Genomic DNA, 16,709 nt, shown 5'->3' on the forward strand with positions numbered 1-16,709 from the left:
TCTGAAAAGTGGGAAAATGAGTGCAAATAGAGAACATAATGGACAACTATGATCATCCTCTTTACAGGATTGTTGTACAAAAGCTTTGTTAGTCAGAGGCTTCAAAAGAATCTCTGTAAGACAGACTGCTACTGGAGATCTTACCCACAGCCATATCAACTCTAAAAAGAATTAGTTATAAATGGAACGTAATGTCTGATAACTTAACCACTCTACACTCAAGAAAGGGGAATGAACTAAATATAAATGCATGATACACTTCTAAAGTTTTGACTAAAAAACAATGTTGGAAAAACAGTTATATTTTACATAAATCCCACTTAACTTAATGTAAGAAATACCTGAATGTGTCGAATAAATCCAAGTACACTCAAGCAGCTAAGGATACTTCGCATGTTTTCCCTCGGTAAATTCATAAATCATTTGTGAATTTATCATGGAAGACCATAATGTCATAGTTAAAGATTTATTTTATAGGACTGTCTCTATAAATTCTGTTTTGTGAGTCTAAAAAACCCAGTTCATCTTTCTTAGCCTATTATTTAGGTTGTAGAGTTTAAAAATATTTTTTTGATGTTTATCACGTCTTTTGTCTTAAAATCGCAAGCAGCCATTGTTTGTTTAAACACAGCAGTGTGTTAGTGACCCCCAGTGGTCAAAAACTTAACTACATTAGTTGAAAAGACGTGTTTATGACGCTATATTCGGAAACGTTCGGATTGTTTCGGGTTTGTTCGTGTTCTGCAGTCTGCTTTCGCTCTAGGTCACGTGGGGCTTTTTCTTTAAAAAGACTCCGCCCTGAAACAGCAGCGGCACCATTTTGTTTCATCTTGCATTACAGTCGACGGTTGAGAGGATAAAAAGAAAAGAAAATAAATAAGAAAGAATAGATCTGCAATCTTCCTGCGGTAGGTACATAAAGTTAGAATATTTATATTTTCTCTATAGAAATTCTGCATAGTTAGGAGAAGGGGTATTTTGATGCAGTAGCTTGTAACACGGTTAAGGCCCCGCCGTTGACTAGCATATCCAGGGCATTTGCTAACGCGAAAAATCTTCTGGTTGCAGCAAATTAAACTAAAACTGTCGACATGAGTGGATGTCGTATCTTCATCGGCCGCCTAAGCCCGTCGGCCCGAGAGAAGGATGTGGAGAGGTTTTTTAAAGGATACGGCCGCATTCGGGACATTGACCTAAAGAGAGGCTTCGGCTTCGTGGTGAGTCACCGCATGAGAAAGTAGGTCACGGTGAAATTACTGTTTGTGAACCGGAGAACATATAATCAAACTGGGGTTAAATTATTCCAGAGATTTCCACCATATAAACCTAACGTTTGACTGCAGAGGGAGTGATTTTTGCACCTCTTATTGAATTTTCAATGAGAAAAAGGAAAGGATGCCCCCGCCCCCTCTCCAAACCTCACCATGCTTCTCTGCTAGCCTGAGCAAGCACCAACCCGACATTTCGCATGAGTCTGAAGCAACATTAATGTACGCCTTGCGGGCAAGTTGAGCAATTAAAAACATCAGTTTTGCAAGCAATTATTAACTCAAACATGCATGTGGTAGAATACCAATTTTGCAAGAGTAAGATATTGAGGCTGCATAGCTCTTTTATGAATGTCTCTTTGTGTTTTTTAGGAGTTTGATGATCCTAGAGATGCTGAAGATGCTGTGTATGAACTCGATGGCAAAGAGTTGTGTAATGAAAGGTGAGATTTTCCTGTTTTAAGTTAATGGACTTATTGAACTCGGTTCTGTTTACACGGTGTTCTTTCAGGCCGTATTAGTTCTTTGTTTCTGTACAGATGGGATAGCCACAAACCTGGATGTTCAAGGTTTCCCCCACAAAACTTTCTAAGCCCTGTGCTCAGGGCACTTGGGCATTCATTCATCCAGCAGCCTGTCATGTTTTTGAGTTAAATTTTTTTTAAATGTTGACAGGAAATTTGAAAATATCCCTTGCTAAAGATGTGTTATTGGAAGATGAATATCTGAACCTCATATATAAAGTCTTAAAAAATGCAAACATATATATATATATATATTTTTTTTTAAAAACATGCATTGCTTAGCCTGGTGGGGGAACAAGTAAAGCCTGATGGCTCACCAGGCTTATAATGCTCTGGGGAAAACCCTAATGTGTATTTTATAGGGTTTCATGTACAGGGCTGCAAGTAATGTAGGAAAAAAGCAGCAGGAAAAGGATTGATTTTAGACCTGCTTAAAAACCATTAAAACCTGCTTAAAATCTTTAAACGCTTGAATTTCAAATAGTTTGTCTTCAAGGTTTATAAACTGCTTGATTTCTATTAAAAGTGAACAGTTAAAAGTAGAAGTTTTGTAAAAATCCTAAATTTGGAAAGTATTATTTAAAATTGAAATCGGATGTTTTCATACCCATAATAAAAATACTTGCATGTTTTTTTGTCCCTGTCTGACATTAAATCATTGGAAACATCTCTTACTGACTGTTTTAGGGCAGTTATTTTATGTAAGACATAACATTTTATTATATTGTAGTTTATCCTGTCTTGGCTGTAGAAAAGCCATTATTAAGGTGAATTGAAACTGTCTTTTAGTCTTTATGATTTTTTTCTTTTAACTCCAAAGTTTGGTGCTGGAAAAGTGCTTGAACCATAAATGTGGGAAAAAATTAACAAACCCTGAAAATGTAATGGAAATTGCAGGTATATATCAGCAGTTGCAATACTAACTAAACAAACTTATTTTGAGAAGACGGTGGTGAGTTATTGTAAGACACCCTGTCATACTGCAGTCTGTAGACGTGCAGACTTGGACCAAAACACTCATTTGTGGTGAATTATGATTCTCAAGTATTGACTCCGGAAGGGTTAAATGTAAATGCATGCCACTCCGTTCTATTACATTAAATTATAATGATTTGAGGTTGTAACTTGGAGTTTAGGGAGTGATTAAGCACCAGCTTCCTACTCACATCAGTCCTTAATTGGCTTACTAAATCATGCCTGTCAACTGAGCTTTTCTGTTTGTATAACTATGGAGTTTCTAATTTTTAAATCCAAAACCTTCCCTCATTAACCGCAGGGTCACCATTGAGCATGCTCGTGTGCGTCTGCGGGGGGGCCGCGGGCGAGGAGGCGGCAGCGGCGGAGGACGTTTCTCTGACCGCTACGGTAGAGGTTCCCAAAACAGTCGGAGGTAAAGAGAAGCTTTTACTTTCCTATTGTTTCCGTTTTATTTCAGAGTTTGTGTGGGTGTGAGATATCCATTCAAACAGCACAACTATGTAATAAAGTCCAATTTAACACTAGATCAAACGTCTAAACTTGGAAAGTGTTATTTACAGTTGAAACCATATATTTTCATAAACCTTGACCTGTTTTAGGTTATTTGTATATGCTAAGTATAGCCCTGACACAATAAACAACAAATCAATTAATCGCATGATGAAAGAAAAGAAACTCAATCATTTTCATTTGCTTGATTTATCATCTTTTTCTTTTTTTCTCTCTTTTTACCAAAAACTGAATGATGAAAGTCTTCAGTCTGGTGTTTTGGTCTCAACTGTCCCTGTTTTTGAAAGATAATTTTGTTTACAGGGACGTCATCATTTATTTTACTTGTTGTTTCTGTTTGTTTATTTTCATATATTTTTGTATATTGTTAATTTCCTTCCTTCTCTTCTTTTTAAAGTCTGTTTGGCTGTGAACACAACAGTTTGACCTCAGTCACATGAAATAACTCTAACTGTTTTCTCTTTCTTGGGAATAGTTTTGTATTGCTTTTTCGTCTTGAAATAAAGGTTTTCTTCTTATGTATTTTTTAAATTTCCTCCTAGCCGAAACCCTCCTCCGATGCGCACTGAGAACCGTCTGATTGTGGAAAACTTGTCCTCCCGCGTCAGCTGGCAGGTTAGTATTTCTTTTAAATATATCATTTTTTACAAATATCACCACCTGCATTTATTTAATTCCAAAAATACACATTGTTGTACAATTGGCTGCTAAAAACCAACTTTAAAAAAATGTATTTGTATTATCAGACTTAGCCAGGTGAGTTGGTTTCAGTAATTTTGTAATTGTATCAGAATTAAACTTATTGATATTTTTTTAAATGCAGTTTTAGCTAAACACAAAGCAACTAAACACCAAATTTGTTCATGTTTTCACATTTTAACCAATTCTCCACCCCTTTATTTGCCAGCTTGACTGTTGTGTCATGTGGAAGAGCTCGCTTATGGTGGAGTTAACCCCTTCTGGGTCCTTCAGTCTGGGTTGAGCCTGTGCTGTCAGCCAGTGTGTCCTACTCCTAGTTGATGCCTGCTGGTCATGTGAGCGCTCGCTCCACACTAGAGGCGCTGGCGGCCCTTCGCTCGCTCGCACCGCCTGCTGTGTGGTTGAGGGCGAGAGAGAGAGGAAACAGAGTTGGCAGAGAGAAAGCAGAGGAGAGAGCGAGAGTCGATGGTGGTGGCGTATTGATCGATGGTTCGTTAATTTGAGGGGCTTCGATCGATCGATATCCCCCCATCCTTCCTTCCCCCCCGTGGTGTCCCCCACACATCGTGAGAGAGAGGGTGTGAGTTCCTCCAGGGGCCCGTGGATAAAATCTGCTGTAATCCTGGTAATGGTGGGCTCGGAGAGCCTGCGGCCCACCCCAAAGGGTATCGCTCTCAGGTAGTAGTTTCCTCTCTTCCACCCTGTTCACTCTTTACTGAGGTGGGGTGCCGAGACGGGGGCGGTCCCGGCGCCCGGCACCACCCGTGCCCTCCTTGTCGGGGGGGAAATGGGACTCTTGGTGCCAGATGCTGCAGCCCAGTGGATGAAGATGATGATCATCTGTGTAGTTTTAAAGGAGCGATGAGCTCATAGATCTCAATGGTGCTGGAAGAAACTGACCTTGTGCTGCAGTGATCCCTGACAGAAAAGGGTTTACATTAAAACAAACGCATTATTATTATTATAATCTGTATTTTTTTTATTTTTCTAAAACCAACCCTGTTAGAAGCACAGAGTCAGTGAGCAGTCATTGAGTTTCTTGGACTCATCCTCTGTAATTGCTGTAGTCTGTGTAGTTCTGAGAATCTAACTATCTCTCCCTTTGGGTAAATCAGTGCAGTTAATATCTCAGCCTGTTCTTGTTGCTCGCCGCGCCCCTCCGAAAACTGACCTGAGTTTGCGTGTGTAGGACCTGAAGGATTTCATGAGACAAGCTGGAGAGGTGACATTCGCAGACGCACATCGGCCAAAACTCAACGAAGGGTAAGACGAGAACGGGAGGGAATTTATCCAGGAAAACGTCCCATAAGAATTTTAATTTATTTCTGTATCAATAGATGATACACCTGGCAACTTCCATTTCATTTAAGGTTTTCTTCTTCCTTTTTTTCAGGGTGGTTGAGTTTGCCTCTCATAGTGATCTAAAAAATGCCCTTGAAAAACTGTCTGGAAAGGAAATCAATGGAAGGAAAATCAAACTTATTGAAGCTTCCAAAAAGAGGTGAGTTTCCTGCAAAACGTTCGACTGAAACTTGCATCAAATTTTCCCTCTGATATAAAATTAAACATTTCAAAAGTAACTGAGCAAAGAAAGTATTAGATATGACATGGTTTGCACAGGTGCTTGAAGTTATTGAAAAAGCTTGAATTTCAATTAAGTGTTCACCATTTTTCCATCCTGATCGTCTTATTTCTGCTTTTTTTTTTTTTTTTAGGTCAAGAAGCCGTTCCCGTTCGGACAGCTCGTCTCGCTCGCGCTCCCGTTCCCGCGGCCGTTCCCAGTCCCGCTCGCCTAGACGTTCCCGGAGCCCCGCCAAGGCCCATCACCGCTCCCGCTCCCGCAGCGGCACGCCGGCGCGCGGCGCCTCCTCGCCCAGCCCCAAATCAAAGGACCCCAAACGCTCGTCCAAAAACAGCAAATCAGTAACGCCGTCCTCGCCGCCGCCGGCTCAGAGGTCATCCAGATCCCGCTCACGTTCAAGATCCCGCTCACGCTCCCGTTCTCGCTCCAGATCCCCACGATCCCGCTCTCCTTCTACTGACAGTCAACGCTAAACTGGTTTAAAACAACATCTAGAAAACTCCCGTTGCCTCCTGGGAAAGTGGAGCGATGAGGTTTTGTTTCAGATTTTCGTTTCCTTTTTGGATTGTTCTAGTGACTGTCCTCAAGTTATTTTTACCAACACAAACCAGGCTCATCTGAAACGATTAGCCTTCATGTTTCCATTATTAATTGGCAGGATTTTTCCAGAATGCTTCTGAACTCGGAGTGACGCCTCACCTCTAATCTGCTTATATACGTGTTATAACACAGCAGTACAGTTGAGATTACAAAGTGAGCCACCATAAACCTGGCTGAATTATGGGACCCGGTCATCGCCTTTTCATTTTTTTCTTTTTTCTTCCTTCCTTCAGGATTTTTGTTTTTTGTTTTCCATCCAGATTCACTCATCCAACCTCACATAAAACATGCTTCTTTTTTTTGTGCTTGAAGCTAAAATACAAAACAGATTTTTCTTGCATTGGCAGCTTCTCTGCCAGGCTCTCAACTGTACAGCTGCAGATTATTCCACTGGTTTAAAACCTGTATATTCTCTTCATGTATGCTAGTTTTTGTTTTTTTTTATGGTTTTTTTGTACAGAGGCAAAACTCTTGAGGATGAAGCTAACCCTTCAGTTGCTCTCTGTGAGCAATAATGTTGCTTATTGGAGTGATATTTCTTAAAGTGGGGATTTATGTACATACTGCAGTCTTCTGCTAAGTGTTGAGATGTGTACATGTTACCGCTAGGGTACTCTGACAGACGTTACTGTGTGTACATATAGACATGAATCTGAGGGAAAAGTTTTTTTTGTTTTTGTTTTTTTGTACATGAGGATTTTTATTTTCAGTGAAGATAGATGTTTGTATGGTGTATCAAAAATAGACTTGATGAATAAATCAATTTTAATAAACCACAAGTTTTGTCTTTAATATGGTTTTGTGACGCGACCTGTCCGGGGTGAACTCCGCCTCTCACCTGGAACGCAGCTGGAGGCACCAGCAACCCTCCTGACCCCATTAGGGACAACGGTGACCAAAAAATGGATGGATGGATGGTTTTGCGACACTTTTCCACTTGTTTAAAGTGATATTTTTTTATTTGGGGGACGCGGTGGTCATGCAGTCCCTTCAGAAATCTCCTTCAGCTTCTCCTCTGTCGACGTCGGCTGATATGAATCTGTTGAGCAATTAAATTATTTTATTAAATAAAGAAAACATGCACATCTCTAAAGCTTTGATAAAAATACATAGAATGACTTTTAATGGTAATTGCAGTGTAAGATACAAATGTGATTTTTGCCAGAGCAGAAACTCTAGTTTTTGACTATTTTAACCCTTTCATGCATGAATTAGGATCATTTACATCAGGATAGGTTTTCAGTGTTTTTGATTTTCTTAAGGCATAGGGAAAAAAATTCTAGGATTTTTCTTTTTTCCCGTAAGTGATCAGTTGTAATTTTCTCCAAATACAAAGTCATTGGAAAGTACGTCACCAGTGTTAGCCTATAGGGGTTACATAATGTCACAATATTTTTACCTGCAAGAGTTTTACAGCAGAAGGAAAGATATTTCTGAGTGGCTTTTTCATCTGTCTGCCATATTGAATTTAACAAATATTTTCTTGCACTTGCAGTGGATGGCCAGTAGTTGGCAGTGTATTGCATGATGCACTGTTGTCCACTTCAGTGGTCTGTGTGCATTTCTAACGTACAAATCCACAAGAAAATGGCTTTTAGGAAGCTGTCCACTGCATGAAAGAGTTAATTATAAATATGTAAAGAAATAATTAGTGCTATTCCCATCTTCAGAAGGTGATAAAGATAAGACTACTATAAAACGCTATTTTTAAAATTCATCTTCAGTGGGTCTCACCTTTTCCTTTTGTCGTGAACCAGTGGTAACACCTGAACAGAACGATGAGCAGTACCGCCTCGGTCAACTGGGAGAACCCCAAGACTAATGGGAACAGGTACATTGGTCCGATCACAGCGGGGGGGAAGGCTACCTTCACTATGGTGGCACACAGTTGGATGTTCTGACAGCCAGTTTCCATAGCAACGGTCCTCCGCTCTCTGAGGGGTGAGGGTAGATTTATACATAAGTCATGAATGTATGTAGAGAAACGTTCATGGCTCACTGCTTAGCTGACGCAGAATCAGCATTTACACAAACTTAAAGCTGTAATATTTTGGTTTTTCTGTAGTAGACCAACACAAATGAGTGAATAATTTTAAATTGGAGGGAGATTTCACAAATTAAAATCTGCAGAAGCTGGTGTGCATTGGTATTCAGCCACCGTGAGTCAATGCCTTTCACTGGTACATACAGAGACTGACATTTTTCCTGTAAGGGAAGTAATCTGCCAATAGGAAAATATAGACATTTTCGTCTCTATTAAGGAATTATTGAGTTATTAAAACGAGCTCCCATATCTTGCTGAAAATCAACTAGTTTGTCTTGTTGTATTTTAAGAGAACTAAGATATTTGCATTAGAAACTAGACCAAAAATGCTTGGTAAGATTTAAAACCAGTTTCACTGCTTGCTCAGGTTGGTGACACAAACATAATGTTACAGAAGAACATTTTTTGACCAAAACTGCCAGAGAAGGTGGTGAGGTTGTTCATGATCGACTAGGTCAATAAATGATTGTTGACTTGTTTCTGCTCAGGTGAGTAGTGAGTTGTGCTATTTTAAGTAATTAGTCTATGATAACAATGCTATTGGTAATGCTGACAACAAGCTAACCCATGTTATTTCTATGTGCTTGGATGGTAAATTATTTACCGGGAGCTAAATAATTTATTTAGCTTCAGTAAACCCAAATTGATGCTGGAGTTGTATGTTAATGTTGAGTCGTTCTGTACTTCTACAGTGTACTGTAGGTCAAATATCCATAGAAAACCCATTAAAATCTACGTTTGACCAAGCCACAGCATACAAATACTATATCTTACCTTACATATGACTGCTTTTCTTTCTCAGTAACTATCTGAAAATACAATTTAAACGATGTGATCGTAACCTGTTAGAAAGTGGAAACTCTGGGATTGTTAGTTTCCGCACCTCCTGTTTTTAGCCGTAGATTGTTGACACACTTTTCTCATCTTTTCTTGGTAAGTTTTTTAAGATTAACTCCCTTGTGACCAACTAGCTTTGGAGAATGAAATTAATGTCTATCTTTCTGTCTATTAGAACAGTTGGACCAACTGTACACGACACAGACTTTAGGCATTTTGAAGCTGGATCAACAGAAGTAAACAGGCTGCGTTTACTTCCTGACCCCCATCTGCATTGCGTGACGTCGGTGCTACGTCACCTGCACAATAAAGTTTGTGGCCCTAACATAAAAGCCACTATAAAATAAAATACCGTTGAGTACTTACGGCTGTGGGAGCCTGAAGACCCAGGAGATGATGTAACCAAAGGTGTAGCCAATCAGGGGCAGGAGGACGGCGATGGCCATGAGAGGAGGCGAGAATATATTAAAGGGGGGGCTTTCTTTTTGAACGGTGGAAATGACGCAGATGACAGGTATAGAAATCATGGAAACACCGAGGCCCACCTGAAAATGACAGAAACGAGAAATGGATCAGACTTCCAAATTTGTAGTAGTCTCCAATTATTTCAATTTCTTCTGCTTCCAAGTTGGAGTGGCTTCTTTTAAAATGTTCTTGAGTCATTTTGTGCTCTTTTTTTACACTCATTTATAACCAACCTAAAACAGGTTTAAAAAATTACTATCTAAAACAAGAATATTAAAAAACTAGAATAAATTCTTTTCACATTGATTCGACTGACTTTAGTGATTATCTTTGTATACTGCGGCCGGAAGTAGTTGATGAGGATGCCGGCTCCGCAAGGTATCAGGATCCCAACCAGGGATGTGATGATACCCACGTACGGCACCGCTTTCTGCACGTTGGAGAAGCCGTGGCAGTACAGGTAGAGCAGCAGAGGCATCATGGCCAGAGCCAGCAGTGTGGAGCAGGTGGTCATCACAATGCTGAAGGGACAAAAAAACAAAACAAACAAAAAACAATTTCAATGCTTGGAAAGGCTTTTCCATCTTATCAATATTTAATATATTTAGGCTGGATGTAACTTTCATTTATAAAAAGAGCGGTTCATCCTCCTGCACTCCTTACACTGAACACAGTTTTATTGAATTCAGATCAATTAATCACATAATGGTAAGACAAAAACAAAGAAACAGAACATTACCTACTTTTTAAATCACAAATAAACATAAACAACCTTTTACAAATCTGAATAAAGAAAAAAACTCAATATATATTCAGCAACATAACTACAATGGAAGTTTAAAGTTTGTTGTGCCTGCCTAATTTTACTTGTAGTGAACAGTAAATCCTCTAGGGGCCGCCAATGAGATAAATAATGCAGGTTTAGTTTTGTCAAGTCAATCAGGTGAACTTTCAGCCTGCTAACAGAAAGACAGTTTGTTCTCGCCATAAAATTACACAGTAGACGCAGTAGTCGTTTTTTATTCCAACTAGTTAAGACGGTACACCAGGTTCTCTTGGACTGTAAAAAATTAAGCAAGAGTTTTATGTGTGCATATTAACACTATAAAACTGAAACTGCTCTGTAGGAACACAGCAGTTTAAGCACATTGCCTTTCCTCTAGCATATTTTTTCCACTTTATTACTATTATTGTGACTAAGTGCAAAACTAAATTTAAAGTTTTTTTCCCACCATTTTGACTTTATTGTTGCAATTCTTCTACATTAATAATAATGATAGTCTTTCGTCCACACTTTGACAATGAACAGTCATCTTGAAAGGTTAGCTCACACAGAAACCATTCCCTACTTGTTATTAAATGAGCAGTAATATGTAATCAACGTTTTTGAGTTTTACATCATTTTATAATGTTATTCCCTCATCAAAAACGTACCTAGAATGTTGAATAGGTTATTTGCAATAGGCCTTGGTTTACTGTTTACACATTGCAGTAGTGGTACTGTACTTATAATGTCTTTGCGCTGGCCATGTAAGAATTCTATTTGATTTCCAACGGTCATCATAGATGTTTCATCGTGGTTCCCTGTTTCTGTATTTTTACTCCTTTAGTGGTTAACATATTTTTAAGGCAGAAAGAGAGCGTGTACATTAGTTTTTTTCACATCCTAGCTAACATTAATATGCAGTTTATCTAGCTACGTCATCAAGGGTGGCTTCGCTTCCAACGTTTTTCTGATAACGTTTGTTTTAAACTCCGAAGCTTTTTCCGTCCAAGTGCAAGTGCAGCTCTCTCGCCGTGCTGTGGACTCACACTGCTTCAGCTCTTCGCAATACAGGTAAAAAACACTTCTTAGAAAACTGTTTGAAGCCAAAACCTAATCTGATTATGTACATTTTAGATGGAGCTAACGTAACTTATAGCATCATGCTATAATGCTATAACTTAGCATGAGGTGAAAGATAGAAAAATATGATGGTGTTATTTTTTGAGCTGGTTCGGAATTAACGTTAGCTAAGGTGCTAATTTTACCGAAGGTTTTAGCTTGACTTTTGCCGCTAAATCTTCCTCGAGCGACTAGCTTTGGGTTGAGATAAGCTCAGTGCTGAGTGTCTGTTAGCATTGTTGTTACATCCTTTGTCGAACAATATAACGTTAACTGATAATTGATCCCCCTTTTTTTAAATACATCTAATAACTGTTCATTTGTTTAAACCATGACCTTGCAAATGTTAAGAGTGCAGATTAGCTAGGTCAACAAGGATGAATTCTAACGTTGTTCTTTTTTTTTCTTTTTGTCAGATTACTTTTTTTTAACTCCCAAGCTTTTTCCCTCCAAGTGGCTGTGCAGTTCTGTCCTGCTGAGGGCTAACATAGTTTCAACTCTTGAAAAGACAAGACAACAGGTAAAAAGACAGCTCTTCAAACATATTTGAAGCCACAAAATAGTCTGGAAATGTAGAGGAGCAGCTAACCTAATCTATAACTTTGAGCTTGCTACAGCTAGTTAGCCTGCTAAAGTACCATTACATCTCCAACATAGTGTATAAGAGTCTGTAAATGAGGACAAAGGTGGAAAACATTCAAGTGGTTTCTGTTATTTTTTGAGTTGGTTCAGCCACAGTGGCAGGTGGACAAAAAAGTTAATTTCCAACCCTGGTTACATATAAGGACTGTTCACCTGTTTAAACCATGCTCTTGCAAATTTAAAGTTAAGTCAGTACTAACAGGTGCAACTATGTACAGGTGTAAATTCTGCAGTATTTGTACTTCAGAATTTAGAGAATTTTGTAGTCATGTGAAGAAACATCAACACACAGCTAATTATCGGTTTTGTTGTGGAATAGAGCAATGTCCTACTTCCGTCAGAGAAAAAGAAAACATTTCGAAGAAAAAGAGGACTCAATCTTCATCTTGGTTGATGTAATTTTATATCGACTCTTAACTCTTAACTTAACACACATCTTAAATCAGAAGTGTTCAATTAATTTGTTAAAGGGATCAATTCACCCAAATTACAAACATTTCGTTAACCCATATTGTACTTTGCCATTCAGATACTGTATTTGTGGAATGTAATGCTTTAAAAAATGCATTTAGCCTCACAAACTGTCATTCACATCCGCTGTTTCTGAGTGGTTGCAGGATGTAGGGGTAAAGTCTAGTCTAGTCTCCGGGGTGAGGTTCTCAAAAACCTGTTGTAATCTGGGTGTACTGGCCCTTTAAATATAAATTCCTACCAGTAATTCATATTTAAGAATTTTCCTTTTATGTTTCAAAGGTATCTTCCACCAAGATGTCTGTTGAGATGGAAATGACCTTACCTACAACACCAAGGGTAATCATTCTTGGTAAGAGGAATATTTTCTATCACTATAATTTTTTGTAGCAATGTATGTAATAGTTATGGCAGTCTGTACTCTTACTCACTAGCGTTAGCCTGACAAGGGTTTGTTTATTTTAGGAAATAGCTTGATGTCTGCAACCTGGTGGATGGTCAGTATGGAGGAGAAGGTATTTTTTGAGCCTTAGCAACTACATGACTTTGCCAGCGTCCTTGCTGTCTTTTTTTGGATCATATTATGTCTTCAATCTGGAGTATTTTATTCACAGTAATTGGACTAAAATTTCTTTTATGAAATTTTTCGGTTTATGGTAAAACATTAAAACATTAAAAGATGTAAACTTTAATTTACAGTAAAACTGACATTATGTTGTGAAACAAGTTTACAGTAGACCAGCTTTACTATAAAATACATTTACAGTAAAGCAGTTATAACTGTAAATCACACTCACAGTAAAAATTAACTGTGAAATATCATAACAGTAAAGGTACTGTAGAATGGTAATTGCAGTAAGTTGCCAGTAAGGTACTGTAGAATTACAATAAAAAGTCTAACAGTGTAGCTTTAAAGGAGCGCATTGGTTTTCGAGAGCTGTGTTGTTTTGACTTCCTCAAGGCGGAGTTTCAGAAAGAGCAGGAGATTTTATTTGCTCTCCTGAACATGTCTGTGTACCTGAGGTTCATGTCTCCCTTTATAGCCAGAGCCAGGATGTTGGACAGGGCTCCACCAGGACAACAGCCGTAGATCAGAATCACCACAGCTGCGATTTCAGTCACCTGGAACCCCTGCGACACGACAACACAGGGCAGATGAGGAACATCAAGACGAGTCGTGTTAATAAGAAAAATAAGCAGCTTAGTTGATGTTCTGGAGGTCATTCAACTCAATATATCAGTAATCAAGGTACTAGTTATTTATGAGTCTCCATGAGAGACTCATAAATAAAGATGCATGATGATTAGGAGAACATGTCAGTGGTGGTGACGTAAATCATTGAGTTGAATGACCTGCAGAGCATCACCTGCAATTATTTTAGCTTGTTAGCACAGCTCCTGAAAAATATATTAACAATTTTAACCTGGAAAATAATTCAGATTTGTTCTGTTTACACAGAAACTTTCTTGTTTCGGTCCTCAGATTTTCCCACACTGAGTATCTTCAGAACCGTTAAAACATTCTGTTTGTTTGCTTGTTTGATTGTTTGTTTGTCAAACTTCTAAATGAACAGGGGCGTGCTGTGGTGCCGTAAAAGATAGCGCGACCCACACTTGCAGGCCTTGAGTTCTCAATGTGGCCGTCGCGGGTTCGATTCCCGGACCCGCCGACATTTGCCACATGTCTTCCCCACTTTCCTGTCAGCCTACTGTCATATAAAGAACACTAGAGCCCACAAAAAGACCCCCTAGGAAAAAAAAAACAAACTTCTAAATGAACACCGCCAGGCTCGAATATTTTAACCTTTTTCTATTCTTTTCCATTTTTTATTTTGTAGAGAGGTTTTTATGATGGTACTTTCTCAGCTTTTCCAGGTTTGAACCAATTTACAAATGTGGTTGAAGCCTGTAAAAATCTATTTAGTAAATGAACAGATTTAAATCTGCTCTACAAACCTTAGTCAAGCAAAACGCTGTTAGAGGCATGATGCCATACTGGGAGAGAATTGCGATGGCCACACCTTTTGGTTTCAGTATGTGATCCTGGAAAGCAGCAGAGAGTTGAAATATTACAGTAATGTGATCAAAAAAAGCTTTAAAACAGGTGGATTTATGTGGATGAGCTGCTTACTTTGATCTTGGTCACCTCCATGGTGCATCCCAGTGAAACCATCATGATAAACAGCACTATAATCATTATTATGTTGGTGGTTTTATCCATCACTGGCGACAGAAAAGACGGGTAAAGCAAGCTGGTGTTGGCAGCTGTCAGATTGGGTGAGAAGCCATCATTTCCCAGAAAATCTGAATCAGAAAACGGATTTTCTGTGCTGCCCATGTCGAGATCCGGGCCTGAAAAACAGATCAAGCTGATGAAACAAAGGTACAGTCTCAATATTAATTTTGAAACTTTAATGGTTCACTAAACTGTTAGCACTTCCTCTGCTCCACAAATAGCAAGGCATTATGATCAGAGTGCAGATGAAGCCAAATTAAGAGAAAAATACTCTAACTGTGAAATATTTTCAGTCTTTGCTAAAAGCAGACATGTTGCTTTTAGACTGACAGGCAGGATTTTTTCAGTAGTAAAGATCAATGATTAAAAAGCGCTTCGTACATCAGTTCAGAGTTAACGTTTGTAGGCCTGGAACCTTTGAACTTATATTACACAATGTGATTCTTTCATTATTTAAACACAGATGGAGCTCAGTGTTTTGGGTGACGGTAAAGAAATCCACTAAGGTATAAAAGTTTATTCTTCCTTGTGTTGTTGGAAATGAGCTGCATTGAACAGCAATTGAACTGAAGTCTTTAAAACTAAAACTGATAGCATTAAGAATATGCATCATACGGTGTTTCTATTTATATCTGTTTCTGCCTCCATCTCCAGACCTGACAACCACATCCTCCCTGCAGGCACACACGCATCCTGTGTGCAAACAAATAACTTTCACAGGATTTCTGTTTCTCTCTCATAAAATTAAACAAACATGTGGATAAAAACGCAAGAATGTTGTCAAAAGACTTACTGTACAAGGCTGCAGGTGAAAATTGCACACCTGTTTGAGGTCAGATTGTAGGAAAACTGTGATTTCTCCAGAGACAATCACTCCTCAGATGGAAGACGTGTTTGCAGGTTTTTCACCTGTTGGGCAACACGCTTCCTCTTATCTTCTCCCCTCCTACTTTATTCCTCTCCAGAGTTAAATCAGGTCATAAACTAAGTAATCAATAACTTATTTGAGTCAATCGGTTAAAAAAAAACAACCAACTCTTGGGTTCAAGAGTTAGTTTTTATCATGAAAACTGTCATTAAATAAAAAGATTTTCTGACACCAGTCCAGGAAATATATAATAAGTTACACTATGATAAGCCTCCCATTATAGTGACTTAAAATGTGGGACTATTTACCCAGACTATTTACTATTTTTTACTTTGGAGTTGAAATGTCAGTGGAAATGTGACCAGTGCTTATTTGTGTCTGTTCCCCCTTTATTCAGGCAGAGAACTTTTACTTGAATGTTTTTACTGCAGCTAAAATAACACATTGGTTTTGCTTTATGTTAAATAAAAAATTTATAAGGTACTATCATTCCTCTTTCTTATTTTATTTAATGGCATTTAGTTCTGCAAGTCATCCTTGAAATTCTGATGCACAAGTCCAAGAGTAAGCTCTGTTACAAAGAGTTAATACCATAAAAACATAATTATCTGCAGTATTTTTCACTAAAAGAACACACCACTGATCTATTGAAGAAATTAGACATACAGTAGGCACACTTAGTAATATTTTAGACCATTGTACTGTCGTGATCTGTGTTTTTTGTGTTTCTTCTGAGTCTCCGTGTTGTCCTGTCTCCCCTTGATTAGTTCCCAGGTGTGTCTCGTTCCTTGATTACCTCCTGTGTATTTAGTGTCACCTGTGTGTCTGTGTCTTTGTCGGGTCCTTGTCTGAGCTGTCGTTTTGTCCTGCGTATACCCTGTGCTACCAGTGCTACCAGTGCTACCAGTGCTACCAGTGCTACCAGTGCTACCAGTGCTACCAGTGCTACCAGTGCTACCAGTGCTACCAGTGCTACCAGTGCTACCAGTGCTACCAGTGCTAAGCCTTGTTTACCGCTCTGCTGTGCTGACAGGTGTTTGGACTGTGTTTGGATTGTTGTTCTGCTTTTTTCATCATTAAATCACCATCATTTTTCGTCA

At 38.8% G+C, this 16,709-nt stretch overlaps 2 protein-coding genes across 3 annotated transcripts; one reads left to right on the top strand and one right to left on the bottom strand.

Moving 5' to 3' along the window:
* The first annotated feature begins 756 nt into the window (after positions 1 to 756).
* srsf5b (serine and arginine rich splicing factor 5b) lies at positions 757 to 6,046 on the top strand. The gene is made up of 8 exons (XM_044105753.1): positions 757 to 908; positions 1,069 to 1,217; positions 1,641 to 1,711; positions 3,069 to 3,182; positions 3,823 to 3,895; positions 5,169 to 5,242; positions 5,373 to 5,480; positions 5,695 to 6,046. Exons 2-8 carry the CDS (start codon positions 1,092 to 1,094, stop codon positions 6,032 to 6,034), a joined length of 906 nt encoding a protein of 301 aa, XP_043961688.1. The 5' UTR covers positions 757 to 908; positions 1,069 to 1,091; the 3' UTR covers positions 6,035 to 6,046.
* Positions 6,047 to 6,912: 866 nt separating this feature from the next.
* On the bottom strand, positions 6,913 to 16,225 carry slc10a1 (solute carrier family 10 member 1). 2 transcript variants are annotated; one of them, XM_044105752.1, is made up of 8 exons: positions 15,535 to 16,225; positions 14,637 to 14,857; positions 14,462 to 14,548; positions 13,524 to 13,636; positions 9,824 to 10,028; positions 9,409 to 9,587; positions 7,896 to 8,095; positions 6,913 to 7,200 (listed from the first exon to the last, which is right to left on the bottom strand). In XM_044105752.1, the coding sequence occupies exons 2-8, from the start codon at positions 14,841 to 14,843 to the stop codon at positions 7,139 to 7,141; spliced, it is 1,053 nt and encodes a 350-aa protein (XP_043961687.1). In that variant the 5' UTR covers positions 14,844 to 14,857; positions 15,535 to 16,225; the 3' UTR covers positions 6,913 to 7,138. The 2 variants fall into 2 exon arrangements, with proteins under 2 accessions (XP_043961687.1, XP_043961685.1); XM_044105750.1 differs by lacking the exon at positions 15,535 to 16,225 and adding an exon at positions 14,934 to 15,526.
* Between the last annotated feature and the right edge of the window lie 484 nt (positions 16,226 to 16,709).

Source organism: Gambusia affinis, linkage group LG22 (genome assembly GCF_019740435.1).
Source record: "Gambusia affinis linkage group LG22, SWU_Gaff_1.0, whole genome shotgun sequence".
Taxonomy (NCBI): domain Eukaryota; kingdom Metazoa; phylum Chordata; class Actinopteri; order Cyprinodontiformes; family Poeciliidae; genus Gambusia; species Gambusia affinis.

Coding starts and splice junctions, on each gene's coding strand:
- slc10a1 (XM_044105750.1), bottom strand. CDS start 14,970: ATGCCTTGCTATTTGTGGAGCAGAGGAAGTGCTAACA. Junction 14,858..14,933: donor GAGCAGAGGAAGTGCTAACA/GTTTAGTGAACC, acceptor TCTGTTTTTCAG/GCCCGGATCTCGACATGGGC. Junction 9,588..9,823: donor ATACAAAGATAATCACTAAA/GTCAGTCGAATC, acceptor TGTCATTTTCAG/GTGGGCCTCGGTGTTTCCAT.
- srsf5b (XM_044105753.1), top strand. CDS start 1,092: ATGAGTGGATGTCGTATCTTCATCGGCCGCCTAAGCCCGTCGGCCCGA. Junction 1,712..3,068: donor AAAGAGTTGTGTAATGAAAG/GTGAGATTTTCC, acceptor CATTAACCGCAG/GGTCACCATTGAGCATGCTC. Junction 5,481..5,694: donor ATTGAAGCTTCCAAAAAGAG/GTGAGTTTCCTG, acceptor TTTTTTTTTTAG/GTCAAGAAGCCGTTCCCGTT.